The sequence below is a fragment of the Chiloscyllium punctatum genome, chromosome 23 (assembly GCF_047496795.1).
Source record: "Chiloscyllium punctatum isolate Juve2018m chromosome 23, sChiPun1.3, whole genome shotgun sequence".
Lineage (NCBI taxonomy): Eukaryota > Metazoa > Chordata > Chondrichthyes > Orectolobiformes > Hemiscylliidae > Chiloscyllium > Chiloscyllium punctatum.
The window spans coordinates 51,631,306-51,655,287 of record NC_092761.1 but is presented as its reverse complement, the minus strand read 5'-3'; the positions used below and the strand labels follow the sequence as shown (position 1 = coordinate 51,655,287).

Genomic DNA, 23,982 nt, shown 5'->3' with positions numbered 1-23,982 from the left:
TCTTGGATTACCCAGAATCCTCAGTCTCTGCATGGGTTTCCTCCAGGTGCTCTGGTTTTCTCCCACAGTCCAAAGATGTGCGGTTCAGGTGAATTGGCCATGCTAAATTGCCCATAGTGATAGGTGCATTCGTAGGGAGTAGGTGAATGGGTTTGGGTAGGTTACTGTTCAGAGGGTCTCTGTGGACTTGTTGGGCTGAAGGGCCTGTTTCTGCACTGTAGGGAATCCGATCTAATGTAATTAGGCCCTTTGGCCCAAGACATCCACAGAGACCCTCCAAAAAGTAACCCACCCTACCCTATATTTAACTCCTGACTAATGCACCTAACACGACAGGCAATTTAGCATGGCCAATTCACTTGACCAGAACATCTTTGGATTGTGGGAGGAAACCAGTACCCAGAGCAAACCCACGCAGACACTGGGAGTATGTGCAAACTCCATACGGGCAGTCGCCCGAAGTGGGAATCAAACCCGGGTTCCTAGCATTGTGAGGCAGCAGTGCTAACCACTGAACCACCGTGAGATATGTAAAATTGAGGCGACAGGGAAATGGCAGACATGTTGAATAATTACTTTGCCGTGTTATTTATAATAAAAAGGAAGGTACCTTGCCGTATGGAATGAGCTGCCAGAGGAAGTGGTGGAGGCTGGTACAATTGCAGCTTTTAAAAGGCATCTTGATGGGTATATAAATAGAAAGGGTTTAGAGCGATATGGGCTGGGTGCTGGCAAATGGGACTAGATTGGGTTGGGATATCTGGTCGGCATGGACGAGTTGGACTGAAGGGTCTGTTTCCATGCTGTACATCTCTATGACTCTTAAGTTCTGAGGAAGTTGATAGTGGATTAGACACAGAATATTTAAAATTAACATAAGTAGAACATTGATAATGAGGAAATTAATGATACTAAAGAGTGACAGATCCCCAGGACATGATGGTTTCCTTCTGAAGGTATTAAAGGAAGTGGAAGGGGGGGACTTTGTAGATGTCCTAATTATATTCGTACAGAGTTCTTTGGATTGAGGAGTTCCTGCTGGATTGGAAAATTTACATGTTACTCTGCTTTTATAAGAAGATCAGAAGAGGAAAATGGACAAATTAGCCTAACATATACGGTGGGAAAATTGTTGGGAGTCTATTATCAAGGATGAGGTAACTGAACATCTTGAAAATTTTCAGTTAATCAGGGAGAGCCAGCAAGGATTCATGACAGGTAGGTTATGCCTGACAAAACTCCACGAATCTCTTGAAGTGGTGTCTAAGGTAATGGACAAGGGAATATCTGTGGATGCTGTTTTTATGGATATCCAAAATGCATTTGATAAAATCCCACATAAACTTTTAACCAAGATGCCCATGGAACTGAGGACAAGTTATTTACTTAAAGTCATAGAGTTGTGCAACATGGAAACAAACCCTTCAGTCCAATTTGTCCATGCTGCCCAGATATCAAATTAATTTAGTCCCATTTGCCAGCATTTGACCCATATCCTTCTAAAGCCTTCCTATTCATGTACCCATCCAAATGCCTTTTAAATGTTGCAATTGTACCAAACTCCTCCACTTCCTCTGGCAGCTCATTCTGTACATACACCACCCTCTGTGTGGAAAAGTTGCCCCACAATTTGCAGATGGTACCACTTTGGGTGGGAGGGTGCAGAGATCCTGCAGCATGATCTGGACAGGTTGGGTAAGGGGGCAAATCAATGACAAATGCTGTATAATTTGGATAAATGTGAGGTTACTCACTTCAGAAACAAAAACAAGAAGGCAGATTATTACCTGAATGGCTATAAATTGGATGAGGGGTGTGTGCAGTGGGACCTGGGTGTCCTTGTGCACCAGTCGCTCGAAGGTAGGTATGCAGGTGCAGCAGGCAGTGTAGAAGGCTATACAGGTTGCAGGGAGACTTGGTTAAACTGCAGTACTGGGCTGAGAGGTGGCAAATGGAGTTCAGTGCAGCTAAATGTGAGGTGATGCACTTTGGGAAGGCAGAGTATTGGGTCAATGGAAAGATTCTTGGTAATGTGGATGTGCTGAGGGATCTTGGAGACCCAGGTTGATAGTGCTGTTAAGAAGGCATATGGTATGTTAGGTTTCGTTGGTAGAGGGATTGAGTTCCGGAGCCGCAATATCATGCTACAATTATACAAAGTGCTAGTGCGGTCACACTTGGAATATTGTGTACAGTTCTGGTCACTATATTTTGGGAAGGATGTGGCAGCATTTGAAAAGGAGATTTTCCAGGATGTTGCCTGGGCTGGAGGGAATGTCTTATGAGGAGAGGCTGAGAGACTTGGGTCTGTTCTCATTGGAAAGAAGAAGGCTAAGAGGGAATTTGAGTCATAGCGATGTACAGCATGGAAACAGACCCTTCAGTCCAATCCATCCATGCCGACCAGATATCCCAACCCAATCTAATCCCACCTGCCAGCACCCAGCCCATATGCCTACAAACCTTTCCTATTCATCTATCCATCCAAATGCCTCTTCAGTGTTGCAATTGTACCAGCCTCCGCCACTTCCTCTGGCAGCTCATTCCATACACGTACCACCCTCTGCGTGAAAAAGTTGCCCCTTAGGTCTCTTTTATATCTTTCACCTCTCACCCTAAACCTATGACCTCTAGTTCTGGACTCCTTGACCCCAGGGAAAAGACTTTGTCTATTTATCCTATCTATGCCGCTCATAATTTTGTAAACCTCTATAAGGTCACCCCTCAGCCTCCAATGCTCCAGGGAAAACAGCCCCAGCCTGTTCAGCCTCTCCCCTCCAGCTCAGATCCTCCAAACCTGGCAACATCCTTGTAAATCTTCTTTAAACCCTTTCAAGTTTCACAATATCTTTCCAATAGGAAGGAGACCAGAATTGCACGCAATATTCCAACATCGGCCTAACCAATGTCCCATATAGCCGCAACATGACCTCCCGACTCCTGTACTCAATACTCTTGACCAATAAAGGAAAGCATACCAGATGCCTTCTTCACTATCCTATTTACCTGCGACTCTACTTTCAAGGAGCTATGAACCTGCACTCCAAGGTCTCTTTGTTCAGCAACACTCCCTAGGACCTTATCATTGAGTGTATAAGTCCTGCTAAGATTTGCTTTCCCAAAATGCAGCACTTCACATTTATCTGAATTGAACTCCATCTGCCACTTCTCAGCCCATTGGCCCATCTGGTCCAGATCATATTGTCATCTGAGGTAACCCTCTTTGCTGTCCACTACACCTCCAATTTTGGTGTCATTTGCAAACTTATTAACTGTACCTCTTATGCTCGCATCCAAATCATTTATGTAAATGACAAAACGTAGAGGGCCCAGCACCGATCCTTGTGGCATTCCACTGGTCACAGGCCTCCAGTGTGAAAAACAACTCTCCACCACCACCCTCTGTCTTCGACCTTTGAGCCAGTTCTGTATCCAAATGGCTAGTTCTCCCGTATTCCATGAGACCTAACCTTGCTGACCAGTCTCCCATAGGGAACCTTGTCGAATGCCTTACTGAAGTCCATATAGATCACATCTACTGCTCTGCCCTCATCAATCATCTTTGTTACTTTAAAAAACTCAATCAAGTTTGTGAGATATGATTTCCCACGCACAAAGCCATGTTGACTATCCCGAATCTGTCCTTGCCTTTCCAAATAAGAGACATACAAGATGATCAGAAGATTAGATAAGGGAGACAAAGTCCTTTTTCCTAGGATAATGAAGTCAGCTTGTACGAGGGGTCATAACTTCAAATTGAGGGGTGATAGATTCAAGACAGATGTTAGAGGCAGGTTCTGTACTCAGAGTGTGGTAAGGGCATGGAATGTTCTACCTGCCAATGTCGTCAACTCAGTCACGTTAGAGAGATTTAAACAATCCTTGGATAAGCACATGGATGGTGATGGGATAGTGTAGGGGGACAAACTGAAAATGGTTCACAGGTTGGCGCAACGTTGAGGTCTGAAGGGCCTGTTCTGCGCTGTCTTGTTCTATGTTCTTTGCATGTTGGCCTTTGTTGCGAAATATTTCAAATACAGGAGCAGAGATGTGTTGTTCCAGTCATAAAGGGCTTTGGTGAGACCACACCTAAAGTACTGTGTGCAGTTTTGGTCTCCTTTTCTGAGCAAGGTTGCTGCTTCTCTCCAGGAAGAGCGGCAAAGGTTAACCAGGGATGGTGGGGCTAATGTATGAGGAGATTGACTAGGTCAGGATTGTTTTCAGTGGGGTTTAAATGAATTAGGGAGATCTCATAGAGACTTATGAAATTTTAACAGGATTAGATAGAGAGGATGTTCCCAATGGTGGATACGTCCAGAACCAGGGTCACAGTCTGACAATTTGGGTTGGACCACTTAGGACGGAGAAGAGGGGACATTTCTTCACCCAAAGAGTGGTGAGCCTGTGGAATTCTTTACCACAGGAACTGGATGATGCCAAAACGTTGAATGTATTCAAGGGGTGGCTAGATATAGCACTTGGGGTGAATGGGAGGTTATGGGGAGAAAGCAGGATTAGGCTGCTGAGTTGAGCGATCAGCCACCATCATCATGAATGGCGGAGCAGGCTCAAATGGCTGAATCATAGTAATAGAAGCAGGAATAGGCCATTGGCCAGCTGAGCCTGCTCCGCCATTCATTAAGATCATGGCTGATCTATTTATTGTCTCACTCCTCCTACCTGCATTACTAATTTCCCTACCATGCAAAAACCCGTTCGACTGTGTCTTGAATATGTTTAATGAAGCTGCTTCCTTGGGCAGAGAATTCCACAGATTCACTACTCTCTGGGAACAGCAGTTCCTCCTTATCTCTGTCCTAAGTCCACTCCCCCTAATCTTGAGGCCATGTCCCCTTGTCCTAGACTTGCCCACCAGCGGAAGCAACTTGCCCTATTCTATTCTGTCCCTTTCATAATTTTGTATGTTTTTAGAAGATCCTCTCTCATTCTTCTAAATTCTAGCGCGTACAGTCCCAGGTGGCTCATCCTCTTTTCATAGGGTCACCCCCTTATTTCCAGAATTAACCTGGTGAACCTCCTCTGCATCGCCTCCAAAGCCAGTATATGTCAAAAGACCAGAACTGTGCACAATACTCGTGAACACCTGTACAATTGAACAGAACCTCCCTGCTCTTAAATTCAGTCCCTCTAGCAATGAAAGCCAATATTTAATTTGCCTTACTCATTACCTGTTGCACTTGCACATCAATTTTTAGCAATTAATGAGCTAGCATTCCTCCGCCCCTCTGCTCAACAGCATGCTGCAATCTTTCATCATTTAGATAATACTCTGACCTCCAATTTTTACTTCCAAAATGGATAACCTCACATCGGCCAACATTGTACTCCATCTGCCAGACTTTGCCCACTCACTTAACCTATCTAAATCTCTCTGCAGGCCCTCTGTGCTCTGTTTGTCTTTCCACTTAATTTAGTGGCATCAGCAAACGTAGTTACGTTACACTCAGTTTCTTCTTCTTGGCAGCACGGCGGCTGTGGTTCGCACTGTTGCCTCACAGCGCCAGGGCCTCTAGTTCAATTCCACTCTCTGGCGACTGGCTGTGTGGAGTTTGCACATTCTCCCTTGTCTGCGTGGGCTTCCTACAGTGCTCTGGTTTCCTCCCACAGTCCCAAGGTGTGTAGGTTAGGTGCATTGGCCATGCTGAATTGTCCATAGTGTTCAGGGATGTGTAGGTTAGTCAGGGGTAAATATAGGATAATAGCATAGGAGAATAGGTGTGGGTGGGTTACTCTTCGGAGGGTCGGTGAGGATTTGTTGGGCCAAAGGACCTGTTTCCACGTGTAGTGATTCTAATTCTAATTCAACTCATTTATATATATAATGAACAGTTGCAGGTTCAACACCAACCCCTGTGGCACCCTGCTCACCGCTGATCTCCAACTAGAAAAACACCCATTTATCCCAAATTTCTCCTTTCTATTGGTTAACCAGTCCTCTATCCATGTGAGTGCATTCCCTGCAACTCCATGCATTCTTATCTTATGGCCACCTCCTGCACCTGTCTTCTATGTTTCTGGTCTCCCTTTTGCACCTCCTGCACCTGTCTTCTGTTTCTGGTTGGAAGCAGAAGATGATGGTTAATGGTTGTTTCTCAGACTGAAGGCCACAGGGGTTGGTACTGGGACCTATGGTATTTGTTATTTACATAAATGATCTGGATATGAATGTACAAGGTATGATTAGTAAGTTTGCAGATGATACAAAATTAGAAGGTATAGTTGATAGTGAGGAAGCTTATCAAAAATTACAGAGAGATCTTGATCAGAAGGGGAAGTTGACTGAAGATTGGCAGTTGCAATTCAATCGAGATAACTGTGAGGTTTGCACTTTGGAAGTTAAACCAAGGTAGGACTTATACAGTAAATGGTAAGGTCCTGAAGAGTATTGTGGAATACAAGTACATAGTTTGTTGAAAGCAGCGACACTGGTAGACAGGATGGTGAAGAAGACATTTAGTCTGCTGGCCTTCATCGGTCGAGGCATTGAGTATAGGAGTTGGGACGTTATGTTGCCGCTGTAAAAGTTGTTGGTGAGGCTGCACTTGGAATATTGTGTACAGTTTTGGTCACCCTGTTATAGGAAAGACATAAATAAACTGGAACGAGTGCAAAAAAGATTTACAAGGATGTTACCAGGAGGCCTGAGTTATTGAGAGAGGTTGGCCAGAATAAGACTTTATTCCTTGGTATGTCGGCGAATGAGGGGTGACCTTATTGAGGGGCATAGATCGGATGAATCCATATAGTCTTTTTCCGAGGGATGGGGAATTGAAAATTAGAGAGCATGGGTTTAGGGAAAAATTTGAGAGTCTAAGATGCAACTTCTTCACACAGAGAGTGGTGCATATATAGAATGGGCTGCCAGAGAAAGAAGTTGAGGTAGGTACAATAGCAACATCTTAAAAATATTCAGATAGGTATATGGATGGGAGGGTTTTAAAGGGATATGGACCAAACACGGGCAATTGGAACGAACTGAGTGGGCACCATGATCAACATGGACCAGTTTGGGCCCAATGGGCCTGTTTCCATGCTACATTACTGTATGATGCTATGATTCTCACCTTAAACCTTTTGTGTACTAGTTCTGGATTCCCCCACTCCAGGGAAAAGACCTTGTCTATTTCCCCTATCCATGTCTCACGTGATTTTATAAACCTCTATAAGGTCACCCCTCAATCACCAATGCTGCAGGGAAAATAGCCCCAACCTATTCAACCTCTCCCTATAGCTTAAGCCCTCCAACCTGGCAACATCCTTCTAAATCTTTTCTGAACCATTTCAAGTTTCACAGCATCTTCCCTATAGTAGGGAGACCAGAATTGAATATAGTATTCCAAAAGTGGCCTAACCCATGTCCTGCACAGCCACAACATGACCTCCAAACCCATTCTCAGTGCACTACCAGGAAAGGCATGCATACCAAATGCCGCCTTCACTATCCTCCATCCAGTGTCTGGAACCCCTGTACTTAAGGCAGCATCAAAACCAGAAACCTTGTCCTATTTTCTACCACCTCACCCTTCCTCATAAAGAGGCCCTTAACCAGTGGGCCACTGCAAGCACAGATCTAGCTAAGGATCAAATGGGTCACAATAGATTGAGAAATCAACCTGACCCCTGCTGGGGCCACCCAGCAAAAATTCCATCCACTTTCCCTCAACACTGTATGACTCTATGACTCCAGCATTTATTGCCCATTCCTAATTGCCCAGAGGGGCAGTTGGAAGTCAACCACGTCGCTGTGGGTCTGGGGTCCCATGTCGGCCCAGACCGGGTAAAGACGGCAGTGTCCTTCCCTACAGGGCATTAGTGAACCAGATGGGTTTTTTCCAACAATGGTCATCACTGGGCTCTTAATTCCAGATTTTATAACTAAATTTAAATTCCATGATCTGCCATGGTGGGATTTGAACATGGGACCCCGGAACTTAGCACCTGGATCAACAGCCCAGCAATAATGCCACTGGGCCATCACTTCTGCTTCATCCACGTTCCACCACTGTGCAACAATGTGTAGGTTTGGGTGGGTCACCCATGGGGAACTGCAGGGCTTGTGTTGGGGGATGAGGTTGCATCAGGATTGAACGTTCTCCAGAGGGTCAGCATGGACTCGACTGGCTGAGTGGTCTGCTTCCACACTGTCGGGATTCGAGGAGGTTTGTAACTGACTAACATCGCTGAATCAAAGAACTCCACTCCCTTCCGCTTCTGAGATCTCACAATGCCAAAACCAGTTGTACTCCGATAGTATATTACCTTACACATTAAGCTGCATATGCCTGTTTCACTAATTACCATCAGGGAAGCAGTTACAGCATGTTTGAAATAGGCTACTGGGGCAGTGATTAATCTAACGCTAGATCATGAGGTTGGCAGGAAACAGTCTTTCAGTGACTGTGCAAAAGTCCGTGTACCTGGTAACACTTCATTGTGGTTTCTGCAGTGGAGCAGCACAAAACAGAAATTGCTGGAGAAACTCAGGTATGGCGGCATCCTTGGGAAGAAAGCAGAGTTAACCTTCGGGTCCAGAACTTTTCTGTCAGTTCTGAAGTCACTAGACCCAAAACGTCCACTCCGCCTTCTCTCTCCACAGATGCTGCCAGACCTGCCGAGCCCCTCCAGCAATTTCCGTTTTTGTTCCAGATTTACAGCATTTGTAATTGTTTTATATCCTGTATTTTTCTGTCACTATTTGATGGGCACTGGATTATAGTGAGTTTGGCTAGAATTTGGCTGAGTGGCAGGTGATAAAAAGTAGGGATAATGGGTAGGTACTTAAATTGACAGGATGTGACCAGTAGGGTGTCTCAACGATCTATGTTAGGGCCTCAATTATTCCTACTATTTATTAACGGCTTAGATATTGGCATGAAAAGTCACATATCTGATTTGCTGATGATACAAAGTAAGGCAACATTTAAGACAGTGTAGATGACAACGTAAAACTACAAAGGGATAACGATTGTCAAGGAGTCTAGCACACAGGTGTAGCAGGTCATCAGGAAGGCTATGGGGTGTTGCCCTTTATTTCAAGAGAGTTGGAATATAAGAGTAGTGAAGTGTTACTGAACTGTACAAGGTGCTAGTAAGACCACATCTGGGGTGCTGAGAGCAATTTTAGTCCAATTATTTATTAGAGGCAGTTCAGGGGAGGTTATCTGACATGATCCCCAGTATAGAGGGATTGTCTTATGAGCAAAAGGTTAAACAGATTAGAACTCGACTCACTGGATTAAAAGAATGAAATTTGATTTTATAGAAACCTACAGGATTCTTAAGGGGCTTGACAGGGTAAATACTGAGAGGGTGTTTCCCCTCATGGGAGAGTCCAGGACCAGAGGGCATAGTCTCATATTAAAAGCGGTGAGCTATGGGGCAGAGGCCTTGTGTATGACGCAGTAGAGGAATCAAATTACAGGAAAACACAGCAAAGCGGAAATACGGAATGTCCAGTTGGCCACGATCCTATGAATGGCAGACAAGGTTCATGGGGCTAGTTCCTGTTTCCTATAATCTTTTAATGAATAGGTATAGCTATGGCAGATGGATTTCATAGAACATTACAGTATAGGCCCTTCGGCCCTCGATGTTGTGCCGACCTGTGAAATTAATCTGATGCCCATGTAACTTACACCATTCCATTATTATCCATACGTATGTCCAATGCCAATTTAAATGCTCTTAACATCAGCGAGTCTACTGCTGTTGCAGGCAGGCCATTCCACACCCCTCCTACTCTCTGAGTAAAGAAACTATCCCTGATATCTGTCCTAAATCTAACAGTCCTCAATTTAAACCTATATTCCCTGGTGTTAGCCTTCACCATCCGAGGAAAAAGCCTCTCACTGTCCACCCTATCTAACGCTCTGATTATCCACCTCGATTGAGTCACCTCTCAACCTTCTTTTCTCCAACGAAAATGACCCGTTCCCTCAGCCTTTCTTTGTAAAACCTTCCTTCCATACCAGGCAACATGCCAGTAAATCCCCTCTGAACATTTTCCAAAGCGTCCACATCCTTTCTATAATGCAGTGACTAGAACTGTACGCACTACTCCATGTGTGGCCTTACCAGTGTCTTGTACACCTGAAGCATGACCTCATGGCTCTGAAATTCAATCCCCCTACAAATAAACGCCAATACACCATATGCCTTCTTAACAACACTACCAACCTGAGTGGCAACTTTCAGGGATTTATGCATCTGGACGCCGAGATCTCTGTTCATCTACACTGCCAAGAATTTTACCAATAGCCCAGTACTCTGCACTCCTGTTACTACTTCTGAAATGAAATACCTCGCACTTTTCTGCATGAAACCCCATATTCCACTTCTCGGCCCAGCTCTGCATCTTATCTATGTCTCTCTGTAACCCACAACGTCCTTCAGCACTATCCACAACTCGGTTTACTTTAAAGTCATCTGCAAATTTGCTAACCCATCCTTCAATGCCCTCCTCCAGATCATTTATAAAAATGACAAACAGCAGTGGACCCAAAACAGATCTTTGCAGCACACCACTGGTAACTGATTTGCGTGATGAACATTTCCCATCAACCACCATCCTCTGTCATCTTTTAGCTAGCCAATTTCTGATCCAAACCACTAAATCACCTTCAGTCCTGAAACTCAGTATTTTGTACAATAGCTACAATAGTATGGAATCTTATCAAACTCCTTACTGAAGTCCATATACACCGCATCAACCACTTTACCTTCATCCACCTGTTTTGTCACCTTCTTGAAGAACTCAATAAGGTTAATTACCTACCCTTCACAAAACCATGTTGACAATCCTTAATCTTAAATCTTTTCCAGCACGTTACCCACAACAGATGTAAGGCTCACTGGCCTATAATTACCAGGCCTATAATAATCAAAAGCGCTAATGGAATGCTGGTCTGTATATATCGAGAGGACTGGAGAACAATAATGCAGAAGTTATACTGCAGCTATACAAAACACTGGTTCAACCCCACTTGAGTACTAGGAGCAGCTCTGGGTACTACACCTTAGGAGGGATATATTGGCCTTTCATGAATCATACCTGGACTTCAGGGGTTAAGGTTTGTTGAGAAATTATGCACGTTAAGCCTGTTTTCTCTCTGGGTGATCTGATTGAAATCTTCCAGATAATAACAGAAAAAGACTACTTGCATTGCTTCGGTTTCTAGAACAAGAGGGAGGAGTCTGAAAATTTGGGTCAGGCTGTTCAGAAGAGATTTGGGAAGCATTTCTACACACAGAGTGGTAGAGATTTGGAACATTCTTCCACAATGGCAATTGATGCAGGATCAGTTGTTAATTTTAAAACTGCGTTGGTTTTGTAAACAAAATATTGTGGGTTATGGACCAAAAAGATGTATGTGGAGTTAGGTTAAAGTTTAGTTATGATCTTGTGGAATGGTAGAACAGGCTTTAGGCACAGAATGGTCTACTCCTGTTGCCTATGTTCCTAACTAGAAACTATCCCTTAGTTGGTGAATTCCAGAACATAAGGTCAATAAGGAGTATAAATAGGTTGATTTACAGATTAGCTGGAATCTGATTATTGGTGGAGCAAGTTCAAGGGGCTTAATGGCTTGCTTCTATTCCTTGGATTCCTGAAGCTAATTTAACAACTCAGGAGGAATAGCTTCATGGGAATTTTAAGTGTTAACTCTAATTGTTGTTCTCTTGATCCTCTCAGGTGATTGATGAAAGTTTTGATGTGAAAGAGATGATTTTCAATGCAGAACGTGTCAGTGGAGAAGACAACATGGTATGAATAGCATCTCCTGGTCAGAAGACCCTGTGTGAGATTTGATTCAGATTATGGAATCTAGTTTATGTTTTTTTTTCCATTACTCATTTTTCCCAATGACTCCACCAGGTGTATCTGCTTTAGGAAGTAATGTTGTTACTAATGAAATGGTGTACACTTCTGATGCAAAATCTTTGTGCTAAAAAAGGACTTGTAATAATGGATATGATGATTAGTTTGACTTGCCCTTTCTTGACAATTCCAACTAATTTTAATTACGCTCATGCTTAATTTGATCAAAGGTGTGAATTCATTTATTTTTCTCCTAGCATATAGCTAAAATAATAAATATTTGTGAAATTTGGAGAGAGCCATGATAGACTAATGTGCTAAATGTTTGTGCTTCTCCAGGACACTGATGGGAATATTCAAGACGGCTTCAGTTTAAGTAGCAGTGCTCTTATTGGCATGTTAGTGATCGCAGTTGCAGTAGCCACAGTAATTGTCATCAGCTTGGTGATGCTGCGCAAGAGGCAATATGGCACTATCAGCCATGGCATTGTAGAGGTGAGCAGTGTAAGCTGAATTAATATTGTATGTCTCTGTGTTTTGACGGTATCTTAATTTTGATTAACGTTAAGGATGCCAGAAGAATCTCCCACTGGGAAGTGAAATATCCTGCCCATACACAGCTTCCCCCTCAACAGAAACTCCAATCACCCACCATGCAATCCCCACACTTACACTGATCAACCCCACCTGCCTACCCATGTGCCCTCCACAACCAACCTTTCTGTGAACGCACACTGGCACCCAATGCTGAATTGTATGCTTTTCCCACATAGTACCCACTGATTATGGAATGGACTCTCTCACCAGCATCTCAGCATATAGCAATTCGAAGTCAATAATTACATTATCAGAAGATGTTTTCTGATAAGTGCTCCCTGCTGGCATTGAATCATTTTGTTATGAGCCAGCCATTTCTTTGTTTCTCTAAGTGAGGTTCTGAATTTGTTGTATACTCCAGGCAAAGTAGAACTCAAAGGCTGTCATTTGGGGCTGCGTCATCTTGTACCACATCAACCCCTAATGTTGTGTGTCTAAGACATCCGAAATAAAGGAAGAGTACCATGCACACAGCCTAACTCACTGTCCTACACTCATTGTGTAAAAGATCTGCCTGAGCCACCACACTAATCTGTGCATGGTGGGTGGTTGGAGTTGTGTGTTGAGGGGGAAGCTGTGTATGGGGCAGGAGCTCTGTGATACAACGTGGCAGAATATTTCACATGTAAAAAGCTAGTTTGTTTTAAATATATCTTATGTATTGGATTTATTCAGCTCTGATTTCATTTGTATTGATATATTTAAGGTAGCTGCACAGGTATGAGAAATTATGGAGAATGTTTCCCTCCATTTACTTGTGTCAATAAAGACAAGTGAGTATATATTCTGTCAGGCAAAACTAGATTCAATTACTTACAGTGTGGAAACAGGCCCTTCGGCCCAACAAGTCCCCACCGATCCGCCGAAGCGCAACCCACCCAGACCCATTCCCCTACATTTACTCCTGCCCCTAACACTACGGGCAATTTAGCATGGCCAATTCACCTAACTTGTGCATGTTTGGACTGTGGGAGGAAACCGGAGCACCCAGAGGAAACCCATGCAGACGCTGTGAGAATGTGCAAACTCCACACAGTCAGTCGCCTGAGGTGGGAATTGAACCCGGGTCTCCAGCGCTATGTGCCACCTACAATTGGAGGCAAAAAAACAATTTGGAGAAATTCGAAATGAAAACCAGTAACATTGGAAGTAGATAATATGGAGAAATGTTAACTATTTGGGAAGGGTTCTTCATAATTTAACCTGAAAACAAACAAAAATAACAACATTTGTTAGTGGAAGCAGGGGAGTAAGGGGAATAATATTCTGAACCCCTGACATGTAAATTTAAGAAAAGATAAACAAGGTGTTTAAACTTTGGGCTCATGTGGACTTGTTTTGTTGCGACTAATGCCATCTCTGAACACTTCCTGATATCCCTTCCCACTCGTGTCTCTTTTCCTCCTTCAAACTCCATTTCCTGTATGTTCATCTCTTCAAAGTCTTAACTTCCAAATTTTCAGTTGTCTCTTCTTTGTCCCTGTATTCACTATGATTTGTATTTTCAGTATAATTTATCTGCAGCAGATCATTGAAGAAGGATAATCTACGCACACATTGCACAGATGATGGATAATCTATGCATAGATCATTGAAGATGTTAGGACCGGTGAAGAAAACAGTAAACAGAGCATCCAGTGTTCTGGGCTTTGTTAACAGGGGCATAAAGTACAAGAGGATTATGAATGTGTACAAGACACTGTCAGGCATGATTAGTAAGTTTGATAATGACGTTAAAATAAGCGGTATTGTGAGCAGTAAGGAAAGTTCTCAGAAATTGCAGCAGGACCTTGATCAGTTGGGGAAGTGAGCTGAGAAGGTGTGAGGTCTTGCATTTTGGAAAGTCAAATCAGGAGTTTTATGGTGAATGGTGGGGCTTTAAGGGGTGTAGTGGAACAGAGGGATATTGGAGTTCAGGTTCACAGTTCTCTGAAAGTGGAGTCACAGTTAGACAGGGCAATGAAGAAGGTTTTTGACACACTGGCCTTTATCAGTCAGGGCATTGAGGATAGAAGTTGGGACATTATGTTGCAGTTGTACAGAACACACTTGGAGTAGTGTTCAGTTTTGGTCACTTTGCTCTAGGAAGGATGTTATTGGAAAGAGTGCAGAAGAAATTTATAAGGATAAGACCATAAGACATAGGAGTAGAAATAAGGCCATTCGGCCCATCGAGTCCACTCCGCCATTCAATCATGGCTGATGCGCATTTCAGCTCCACTTACCAGCGTTCTCCCCGTAGCCCTTAATTCCTCTAGACAACAAGAATCTATCAATCTCGGCCTTGAAGACATTTAGCGTCCCGGCTTCCACTGCACTCCGTGGCAATGAATTCCACAGGCCCACCACTCTCTGGCTGAAGAAATGTCTCCGCATTTCTGTTTTGAAATGACCCCCTCTAATTCTAAGGCTGTGTCCACGGGTCCTAGTCTCCTCATCTAAAGGAAACAATTTCCTAGCATCCACCTTTTCCAAGCCATGTATTATTTTGTACGTCTCTATTAAGTCTCCCCTTAATCTTCTAAGGATGTTGTCAGGAATCAAGGGTCTGAGTTATAGGGAGAGATTGGACAAGCTGTTTTCTTTAGAGCTTGGGAGTGGATCCTAAAGAAGTGTGTAAGATCATGAGAGGCACGGATAGGGTGAATGCACTCCGGGTTGGGGAATTGAGGACCAGAGGGCATCGGTTTGAGGTTAGAGAGGAAAGAATAAAAGGAAACCTGAGGGGCAACTTTTTTTAATAGAGGGTGGTATGCATATGGAATGAATAGCCAGAGGAAGTGGTTGAGTCGGGTACATTAACAACATTTAAAAGGCATTTGGACAGATACATGAATAGGAAAGATTAGAAAGATATAGGCCAAGTGCAGGGAAATGGGGTTGGAGGCGATGGACATTTTGGTTGACATGTGCTAGTTTGAGTGAAAGGGACTGTCTCTGTGCTGTGGGATTCTATGACCTCACCTGGAGTTTTGTGGGCAGATATGGGTACCACATTATAGACAAGGTGCAAATATATTGGAGAGCGTGCAATGCAATTTACTAGAATGGTTCCAGGATGAGAAACTTCAACCAAGAGTATACATTGAAGAAGTTGAGACTGTTCTCCCTGGAGAGGAATGGCTGAGAGGAGGCTTGCTTGCGGCTTTTAAATTCATGAACTGCCTGGACGAAGTAGATAAGGCAAAGCTGTTTCCGCTTGTAAACGAGAGGGCATCAATTTAAAATGATGTGACAAAAAACATTTCTCATAGTAAGCTGTTAGGGTTCAGAATGCACTGCTTGGAAATGTGGTGGAGGCGACAGCTTCAATTGAAGCATTCAAAGGATATTGGATGGTTATTTGCATAATGGTGTGCAGGAATATGGAGAAAATGCAGGAGGTTTGCATCAAGAAAGGGTTGCACTGTTTCTTTGACTTAACGTGAAGGATAGAGTACCACAACTAACAAGTTTTGCTAAACCTGGTCATTGGTTAAGTCTCTGATGGAATACTGTATCCAAGTCTGGGCACCATGTTCAAGAAGGATGTTAATTCCTCAGCAAAGCCGCAGAGGAGACATACAAGAATGGTATCAGGGATGAGGAACTTCAGTGAAGTGCAGACATTAGTGAAAGTGGAGTGTTTCTCTTTGGAGCAGAGATGTTAAAGGGGACAAATAAAGTTGTGCAAAGTTGGGAGTGATTTTAGTGAAGGTATGAGACGAATCTGTTCCCAATGGCAGAATATTGAGTAAACAAATATCACGGGCCTTTTTTGATCTCTGTGCCCTTCAGCAAAGCCGTTTTCTTTTTTGAGCCCTTTATTCATCTTGCCATCCACTCATATTAATTTCTCTCTTGTTTTTTGGATACCTGTTGAGACTCATGACTGTCTCCATTTGTATTATTTCTGTTTCCTTTTTCCCAATCTCTCTCTAACTTTCAACATAAGCATGGATGATTTCAATTTCATATCTTCATTTCAGATTTTTCAAAGTTATCTTTGAGTCTTCAAATTTCTGGCTCTCAAATTCTTTCTTTACAAATTTTCATCTTGTAATTTTTACAAAATTCAACAGATAAGCAGTCAAACTTGGTTTTGTGTTACTTTTAGATGGGAAGAGCCCAACCTACTCCCAGTGGGCTACATATGACACAACATGGTATATTACACTCTACTCATAACTTTAAAATTCATTCATAGAGTTCTCATAACAAATAAATAATTACATAACATTACAAAGTAGGATCATTTGCAGAAAAAAAACATAGAATTAAAGTCCCTACAGTGTGGAAACAGGCCCTTCGGCTCAACAAGTCCATACCGACCCTCCAAAGAGTAACCCACCCAGACCCATTCCCCCAAACCCTTTATTTACCCCTGACCAATACCCTACACAATGGGCAGTTTTAGCATGACCAATTCACCTAACCTGCACATCTTTGGATTGTGGGAGGAAACCCAAGCAGACATGGGGAGAATGCATAAACTCCACACAAACAGTCACCTGAAGCTAGAATCGAACCCGGGTCCCTGGTGCTGTGAAGCAGCAGTGCTAACCACTGAGCTACCATGCAGTACAAAAGCAATGCCAAACATAGATCCTGCAGTGCCACTTGCAAACCGCAATGCTACACCAGGTCAGTATGGGGATTAGTACCACACTGTAACCATTTGAGCTAACCAACCAATACTGAAGGGAGCTAACTGTGAAAACCTCTGCTTCATCTGGGATATGAACCTGGGACTTCTCTCACATACTGCATTGACCCAAGTGTGAAAGACACCACTGGACCAATGAGCCAACTGCGTTATTGAAGTGGAAAGTTTGTTTTCTGTTTTTTTAAAAATAAGTTCCCGCCTCAGGTGACTGACTGTGTGGAGTTTGCACATTCGCCCCATATCTGCGTGGGTTTCCTCCCACAGTCCAAAAATGTGCAGGTGAGGTGAATTGGCCACGCTAAATTGCCCGTAGTGTTAGGTGAAGGGGTAAATGTAGAAGAATGGGTCTGGGTGGGTTGCGCTTCAGCGGGTCGGTGTGGACTTGTTGGGCCGAAGGGCCTGTTTCCACACTAAGTAATCTAATCTAAGTAAGAGTTTTAATCTGAAGCCAGAGTTTCAAATGCATGTCAGTAAAAGTAAAGTTACTGGACCACAGGGCTGATGTCTCATGAGAGAGGTCTCCATGACTGGAGATTGTTATAGGACGTCACCAAGCTTCAGGTGTGGGGAGAGGCTGAGAAGGAGTGTCCTTTACAGTAAGCTCAGCTGGTGCAGAAATTGAACCCATCCTGTTGGCATTACTCTGCATCGCAAACTAGCTGACAAATCCTTCTTAACTAACCCCACAGCTAAGTATAAGTGGAAGATTGTACAGGGTGCTGCTCCTCCAATCAGAAGCCCTTTCTGTCCCATTTTTTGTGCTGTAGGTTCACCAGTAAACTTAGCAGCAGCAAACATAAGAGGGAATTAATCAGTAATTGGCGAAGCACCAAACAGCGTGAGGCCTGGAACTGGGTGGAGAGACTGGAGCATGGCTCTGGAAATAGGAAGCTTCCAGGGAGAGTCTTGCATTGGAGAGGATGTGAAGATGATGAGAGTCATACCACAGGGTGGAGGGGATTTACTAGCTGTTCCTTGCCGATGAGTGGCAATTGATTGTATTTAAGTCTCGCTTGGAAAAAAAGAAACTTAACCATTTTCAGTTCAATCTGAAATATTTGATAGTGGATCTGTAATGCTGGTGGATAGGTAGAATGACCAACTGAGAGGATATTTGAGAGTGGGGGAGGGGGCAAGTTGTGTAAAAGAGAGAAAGGGTTGAGAAGGTAAGAGAATAGGAAAGGGAAAGCAGGCTGAGAGAAGGAAATCTTGCTCATTTCTGACCTTCACTTTTATGAAGCCAACTGGGAGTGGGCTCCACCAGATCAACTGAGATGTTGTGCTTTCACTATTTTAAGTTCTGTGCAGTTTATTGTCTTCTGTTTGTCCCAAAACTACCCTTGTGCCATTTTCACTTCTAGTTTATGTACACAGAACATACACAACCTTATTTATGTCAAATTTAAGACAGTCAATCCACTTTGGGTCATTTTGGTATTGTGACCATTCAGGGAACTGAATTTCACTGGTCAAATTAGTTAATTTGATAAACACAAGCTTCTTGTTAGATGTAAAGTTCCTTTGATTTTGTAGGAATAAAAAAGAAAGAAGCACTTCTGTCTTGTATCGAAAGCAATCACAAATCTTTGTGTTTGCTTGATCTACCATAATCTGTTCATAATCACTTATTGGCTTGTAATCTTAACCATTCTATCATCATACAGCAGCAGTTCTTCAGATACCAACTTAGCAAAGACGTAAAAATTAGTGATGCCAGTATGTGAGCATCTTATTCTCTCAGAATTTCAGTCTTAACTCTTCTGGTTTGTTTCCACAGCTAAAAGTGGAGTTATATATTCTGTATAAGTAAGTTCTTTGGTTTTACAGGTTGACCCCATGTTGACTCCAGAGGAGCGCCACCTGAACAAAATGCAAAATCATGGTTATGAAAACCCAACCTACAAGTATCTGGAGCAGATGCAGATCTAACACCAGATGCTAAATCGGGCCAAATGCAACACATTCAGCCAACCTTCCAACTACTGAACTGTAATCTTAGAGGTCTCCATTTCACATACACAATTCAGAGTGTAAAACACTTATTACTGTAGATTGTAAGATTCCCATTCTTTTAAATGGGCTTGAAATGTAATACAATATATATGATGTATAATCGTAAGAAAGTCTATTACCTGATGATGATATAGTTATTTCCTTTTTAAAATTATTGTAAATCAGTTTTATTTGTGTGTCACAAAGATCTATAAATAGAGGCTGTAGATTTCTACTTAATGGAGCACCATATGTGAAGGGGATTTGTACTGATTTATCTCATGGAACCTGCAGGAGTTTCTGCTGTAATCTATGTTTAAATGGTTAACACTGTGATAGGCAGCTGACCAGGAAGTGATCATTCCATTTTTCATTGTGCGTCTGTGTAATTGTAAATTCACGTCGCAATTTCTGAGGTTCTGAAAACCTGTGGCTTGTTTCCCCTGCACATCCCTTATTTGTTTTGTCAAAATATGCACATTTTTCAGTTGTATTACTGTGGTAGCTTTAACTTGCAGGGCTACTGAGGGCAAACTCATCAATAAACTTTACTTCCAGAAATGTACCACGTCCTTGCATGTTGTATTTTCTCACATCTGACTTTGCCTGGTTCTGTTACTGGAAGAAACCTGTGTAATTACTTGGTTGGATAGGTAAAAGTACAAACTGGCCTTCCCAACTGTGGACTGGGCAAGATTTGTTAGCTGGATAAGATATTTGGTTGAAAGTCTTACATGTTGCCCATGTATTGTAATTTGAATGAACCTTTTTACAGGAGGACTTGTACAAAGTCCATGTGGGAAACAGAAAAGGGCAATGAAAGTAACCATCCTGGGAGGTGAGTTTTTGTAATAAATTTGACATGAGTATTCATTAATACAGAATAACCATTTGGACCTGCAACTTGGAAAAGAGGGGCCATGAGATGTGTAGTCATGCAGTTGGTATAACACCACGTTTCTTGTGTTTGAGTGGAGTCAATTTCTGCTTCAGCTGCAGTCTGGACTTACTTAGTTCTTCCAAAGTTGTTCAGCAAGGAACACAGAAGTTGGCAAATATATTGAGGAATATTTTTCCCAACATGAACAATGGGAAGGACACTGTGTTGACTGTAGACCAATCATTGATTGTTGACTGATGACTGTGAAAAGTGACATGTATACAGTGTTAAAGGGTGTTAAATGGTTGTGATGCCATTCACTTGCTGCTTCGATGTCATCTGTTGCTTCTGAAGCTAATTTCCCTCCAAAGAGGACCACATTATACAAGGAAGACTGTTTTGTGAAATACAGGAAGGAAGTGAAGTATGAAAGAGATGTAATTATGAGGGGCTTAGAATAAAGAAGGATCTATTTCCTTTATTAAAAGGGGTAATCAATAATGAGGGGGTGTAATTTCAAGTAATTGGCAGAAGGGTTGAAATGGAGTTGAGAAGAAATTCTATCTGAAAAGAGGCTCAAATATTTGGATATGCACAAAGGTGCTAACGAATCTTCGTGTGGCGCAGGTAAACCCACAGAAGGGAGCTCCAGGATGTAGACCCAGCAAGAGTTAAATGAATGAATCTATAGTTGCAAGTCCGGATGGTGTGTGCTTGGAGGGGAGCTTGCATATCATGGTGCTCTGATTAATTTGCTGCCTTGTTCTTCTTGGTAATACAGGTCACAGTTGTGGCATGCTTGTCACTTTCTACTGATCAGACCAAGTGTGATACATTGTTGAAAAGCTACTAGATGTAGGCATAGCCTGATTCAGTATTTGAGTAGCAACAAATGGCCACACTTCTGTCTTTTGAAGGAAAGGCCATTGTTAACACAGATTAGTTTTCAGACTGGAGAATTGATTGCAGTCAAATTATTTGGGCTGGATGTTAGGTCCATTGTTCCTGATATACGTTAATAGCCTAGACCTTGGGTGAACAAGGCTTAATTTTAAAAAATTGTGGATGATACAAAGTTTGTAAATATTGTCATTTGTGTGGATAATAGTGTAGAACTTCAATAGAATGTAAACTGGTTGATGGAATGAGCAGACAAGTGGCAGATGAAATTCAGTGCAATGTGAAATGATTAACTTTGTTCAGAATAATGAAGAGAGGACAAAAAATAAAAAGTAATAATTATAAAGGAGATGCAGAGTAGGGGGACCTGGTTCTTCTAAATTGAAGGTGGTAGGATAGGTTGAAAAAACAATTAATAAAGTATATAGTATCCTGTCCTTTACCTTTTTTGCTTTTATACTCTATGTCCTATTGATAGTGTTAAGCCTATATAAAACTCTAGTTTCAACTGGAGTATTGTGACACCTCTGGACACTACAGTCTGACAGTGTAAGCATGAGAGGGAGTGCAGAAAAGATTCACCAGAATGGTTCCAAGTAAAAGGAGCTTCAGCTGTGTCAGCTGAACAAGTTTGGAACTCCGTATTCCTTGGAGAAGGAAAGGCTGAGAGGAGACCTGATAGGGGTGTTCAACATCATGGTATCTGGGCAGAGTAGATGGAAATAAGTTATTCCCACTGTTGGAAAGATTAAAACAGCACATCAATGTAAAAACCAAAGTTCGAAGCATTCACAAACCTTCAGCCAGAAGTGTCAAGATGATCCATTTCAGCTTCCTCTAGAGTTCCCCAGCATCAATAATATCAGTCTGCAGCCAATTTAATTGATTCCATGTGCTATCAAGAAACTTCTGGAGGACTAGCTGCAGGGTCTTGAAAACTTAGAATCACAAGTATTACAGTGTGGGAGGAAGCTTTTTGGCCCATCATACTTGCACCAGCTCTATTATCTAGTATGTCTCTATTATCTAATGGCAATCTCCTGCCATTTCTCCATATCCTGACACTATTACAATCCAAAAAGTATCCAATGCCCTTTTGAATGCCTTAATTGAACTTGAACTTGCCTCTACCACATTTCTAGGCAGTGCATTCAATGCCCTATTACTGTGTTACATCACCCTTACTTTGCACATCACTTTAGATCTATGGCCCCTTGCTTTCTTTTTCAAATGGAAACAGTACACCCTATCATATCCAGCCCACTCAGGGTTTTGGAAGCTTCAATCAGATCTCCTCGCTGTTGCCTCACTCAGTCCCAGCTTCTTCAATCTATCCTCATTGCTGAAGTTTCTCATATCTGGAGCCATTCTAATAAAATGTTTCTGCACTCTCTCCAAACCGTTCACATTTTTCCTGTAATATGGCACCCACAACTACACAGTATTCCAGCTGTGCTCTAACAAATGTCATGCACAAATTCAATATGATCATCTCGGTCTCGTACACTACGTCTCTCTTATGAAAACCAAGGACATTGTATGCTTTACTGCTTTCACCAACTGTCACCTTCAATAAGCTGTGCACCCAGGTCACTTCTGAAATCCCTTTCGAATTTTGCCCCCTATTTTATGTCATTTATGTTTCTCCAACTTAAGTACATCAACTGTCACATTCATGCATTGAATCTCATCTGCCATCTATCCGCCCACTCTTCCAACTTGTCAATGGAGTTCCACATTGTCATCCTCATCAGTTTACAGTTCTTCCAAGCTTAGATACTCTACAGTATGGAAACAGACCCTTCAGCCCAAACCAACCCTCCAAAGAGCGACCCATTACTTATATTTACCTTTGATTAATAAACCTAACACTATGGGCAATTTAGCATGGCTAATTCACCTGGCTTGCACATCTTTAGATTGTGGGACATAACCAGAACACCCAGAGGAAACCCACACAGACGGGGAGAATGTGGAATTGAACCCAGGTCCCTGGCGCTGTGAGGCAGCAGTGCTAACCACTGAGCCACCGTGCCACCCCATGTCATCTGCAGGTTTAGAAGTTGTCCCATTAGATCTAGATAATTAATGTAACAAGAAGACCAAGGGTCCCAGTAGTTACTCTGAGGAACTCTACTACAAACCTACCTCCAGTGTTTAAAAAAAAAAGCCCATTGACCATTACTGGGTGTTTTCTACCATTCAGCCAATCTTGTATCCCTTTTATATCATGACCTACAGCTTTCCTCTTGAATCTGTTGTGTATCAAATGCCTTCTGGAAATTCATGTCAACCGCCTCATCAACCTTTCCATTTCCTCTTCAAAAACTACTCAAGTTAAACATAGTTTCTCCTTTAGAAATCCAGCCCTCTTCCTAATCAACTCACCTTTTCCATGTCACCTTTGACTCTATCCCAAAAGTTTCCCCACCATGAAGTCACTTTAAGTGCTGGGATTAACCTTACAGTCTGTGTTTGAACAAGGCCATAATGTTTGCAATTCTCCAGTCTTGTGGCACCTCCTCGGAGTCCAGAGAAGACTAGGTTTTTTTTCTGCAATTTTTCGCCTGCCTTCAAAATCCTTGAGTTCAGCTCATCCAGTCCAATTGCTTTATTAATATAGGGTCACTGGAATCTAACTATTGGCCTTGTTTTTCTCTCAACAGAAGTTGCTGGGCCTAAGATTCTCCAGCATCTTCTTTATATCTTTTTTAACCATTTTATGCTGTCTTCACAACTTACCTTCCTACTCATAGAACTATACAGCATAGAAACAGACCATTCGGTCCAACTCATCCATGCCAAACATTTATCCTAAATTAATCTAGTCCCATTTGATCCATGTCCCTAAAAATCCTTCCTATTCATGTACCTATCCAGATAGATGCCTTTTAAATGCTGTAATTGTACCAGCTCATTCCATTCATACTGCGTGAAAGGTTGCCCCTTTCTCTCTGCTCTCACTTTAAACCTATGCTCTCTAGTTTTGGACTCCCCTACCCTGGGGAAAAGACCTTGCCTATTCACCATTTTGTGTAATTTTTCTGTAATCAGCAGATTCATACCTGTCATTCTGCCGTTCATGCCTCTGTTCCTTCATCCAAACATAAATTATGATTAGTTAACATC

At 42.5% G+C, this 23,982-nt stretch overlaps 1 protein-coding gene across 3 annotated transcripts in view; it reads left to right on the top strand.

The window, feature by feature from the left end:
* Window positions 1-19,638, top strand: part of aplp2 (amyloid beta (A4) precursor-like protein 2) — a 219,861-nt gene extending 200,223 nt beyond the window's left edge. For all 3 annotated transcript variants that reach the window (XM_072592988.1, XM_072592987.1, XM_072592990.1), the window contains 3 exons: window positions 11,714-11,785; window positions 12,179-12,334; window positions 18,909-19,638. In XM_072592988.1, the coding sequence (XP_072449089.1) occupies window positions 11,714-11,785; window positions 12,179-12,334; window positions 18,909-19,010 (330 nt within the window). In that variant the 3' untranslated portion in view covers window positions 19,011-19,638. The remainder of the gene's footprint in view (window positions 1-11,713; window positions 11,786-12,178; window positions 12,335-18,908) is intronic.
* The last annotated feature ends 4,344 nt before the right edge of the window (window positions 19,639-23,982 follow it).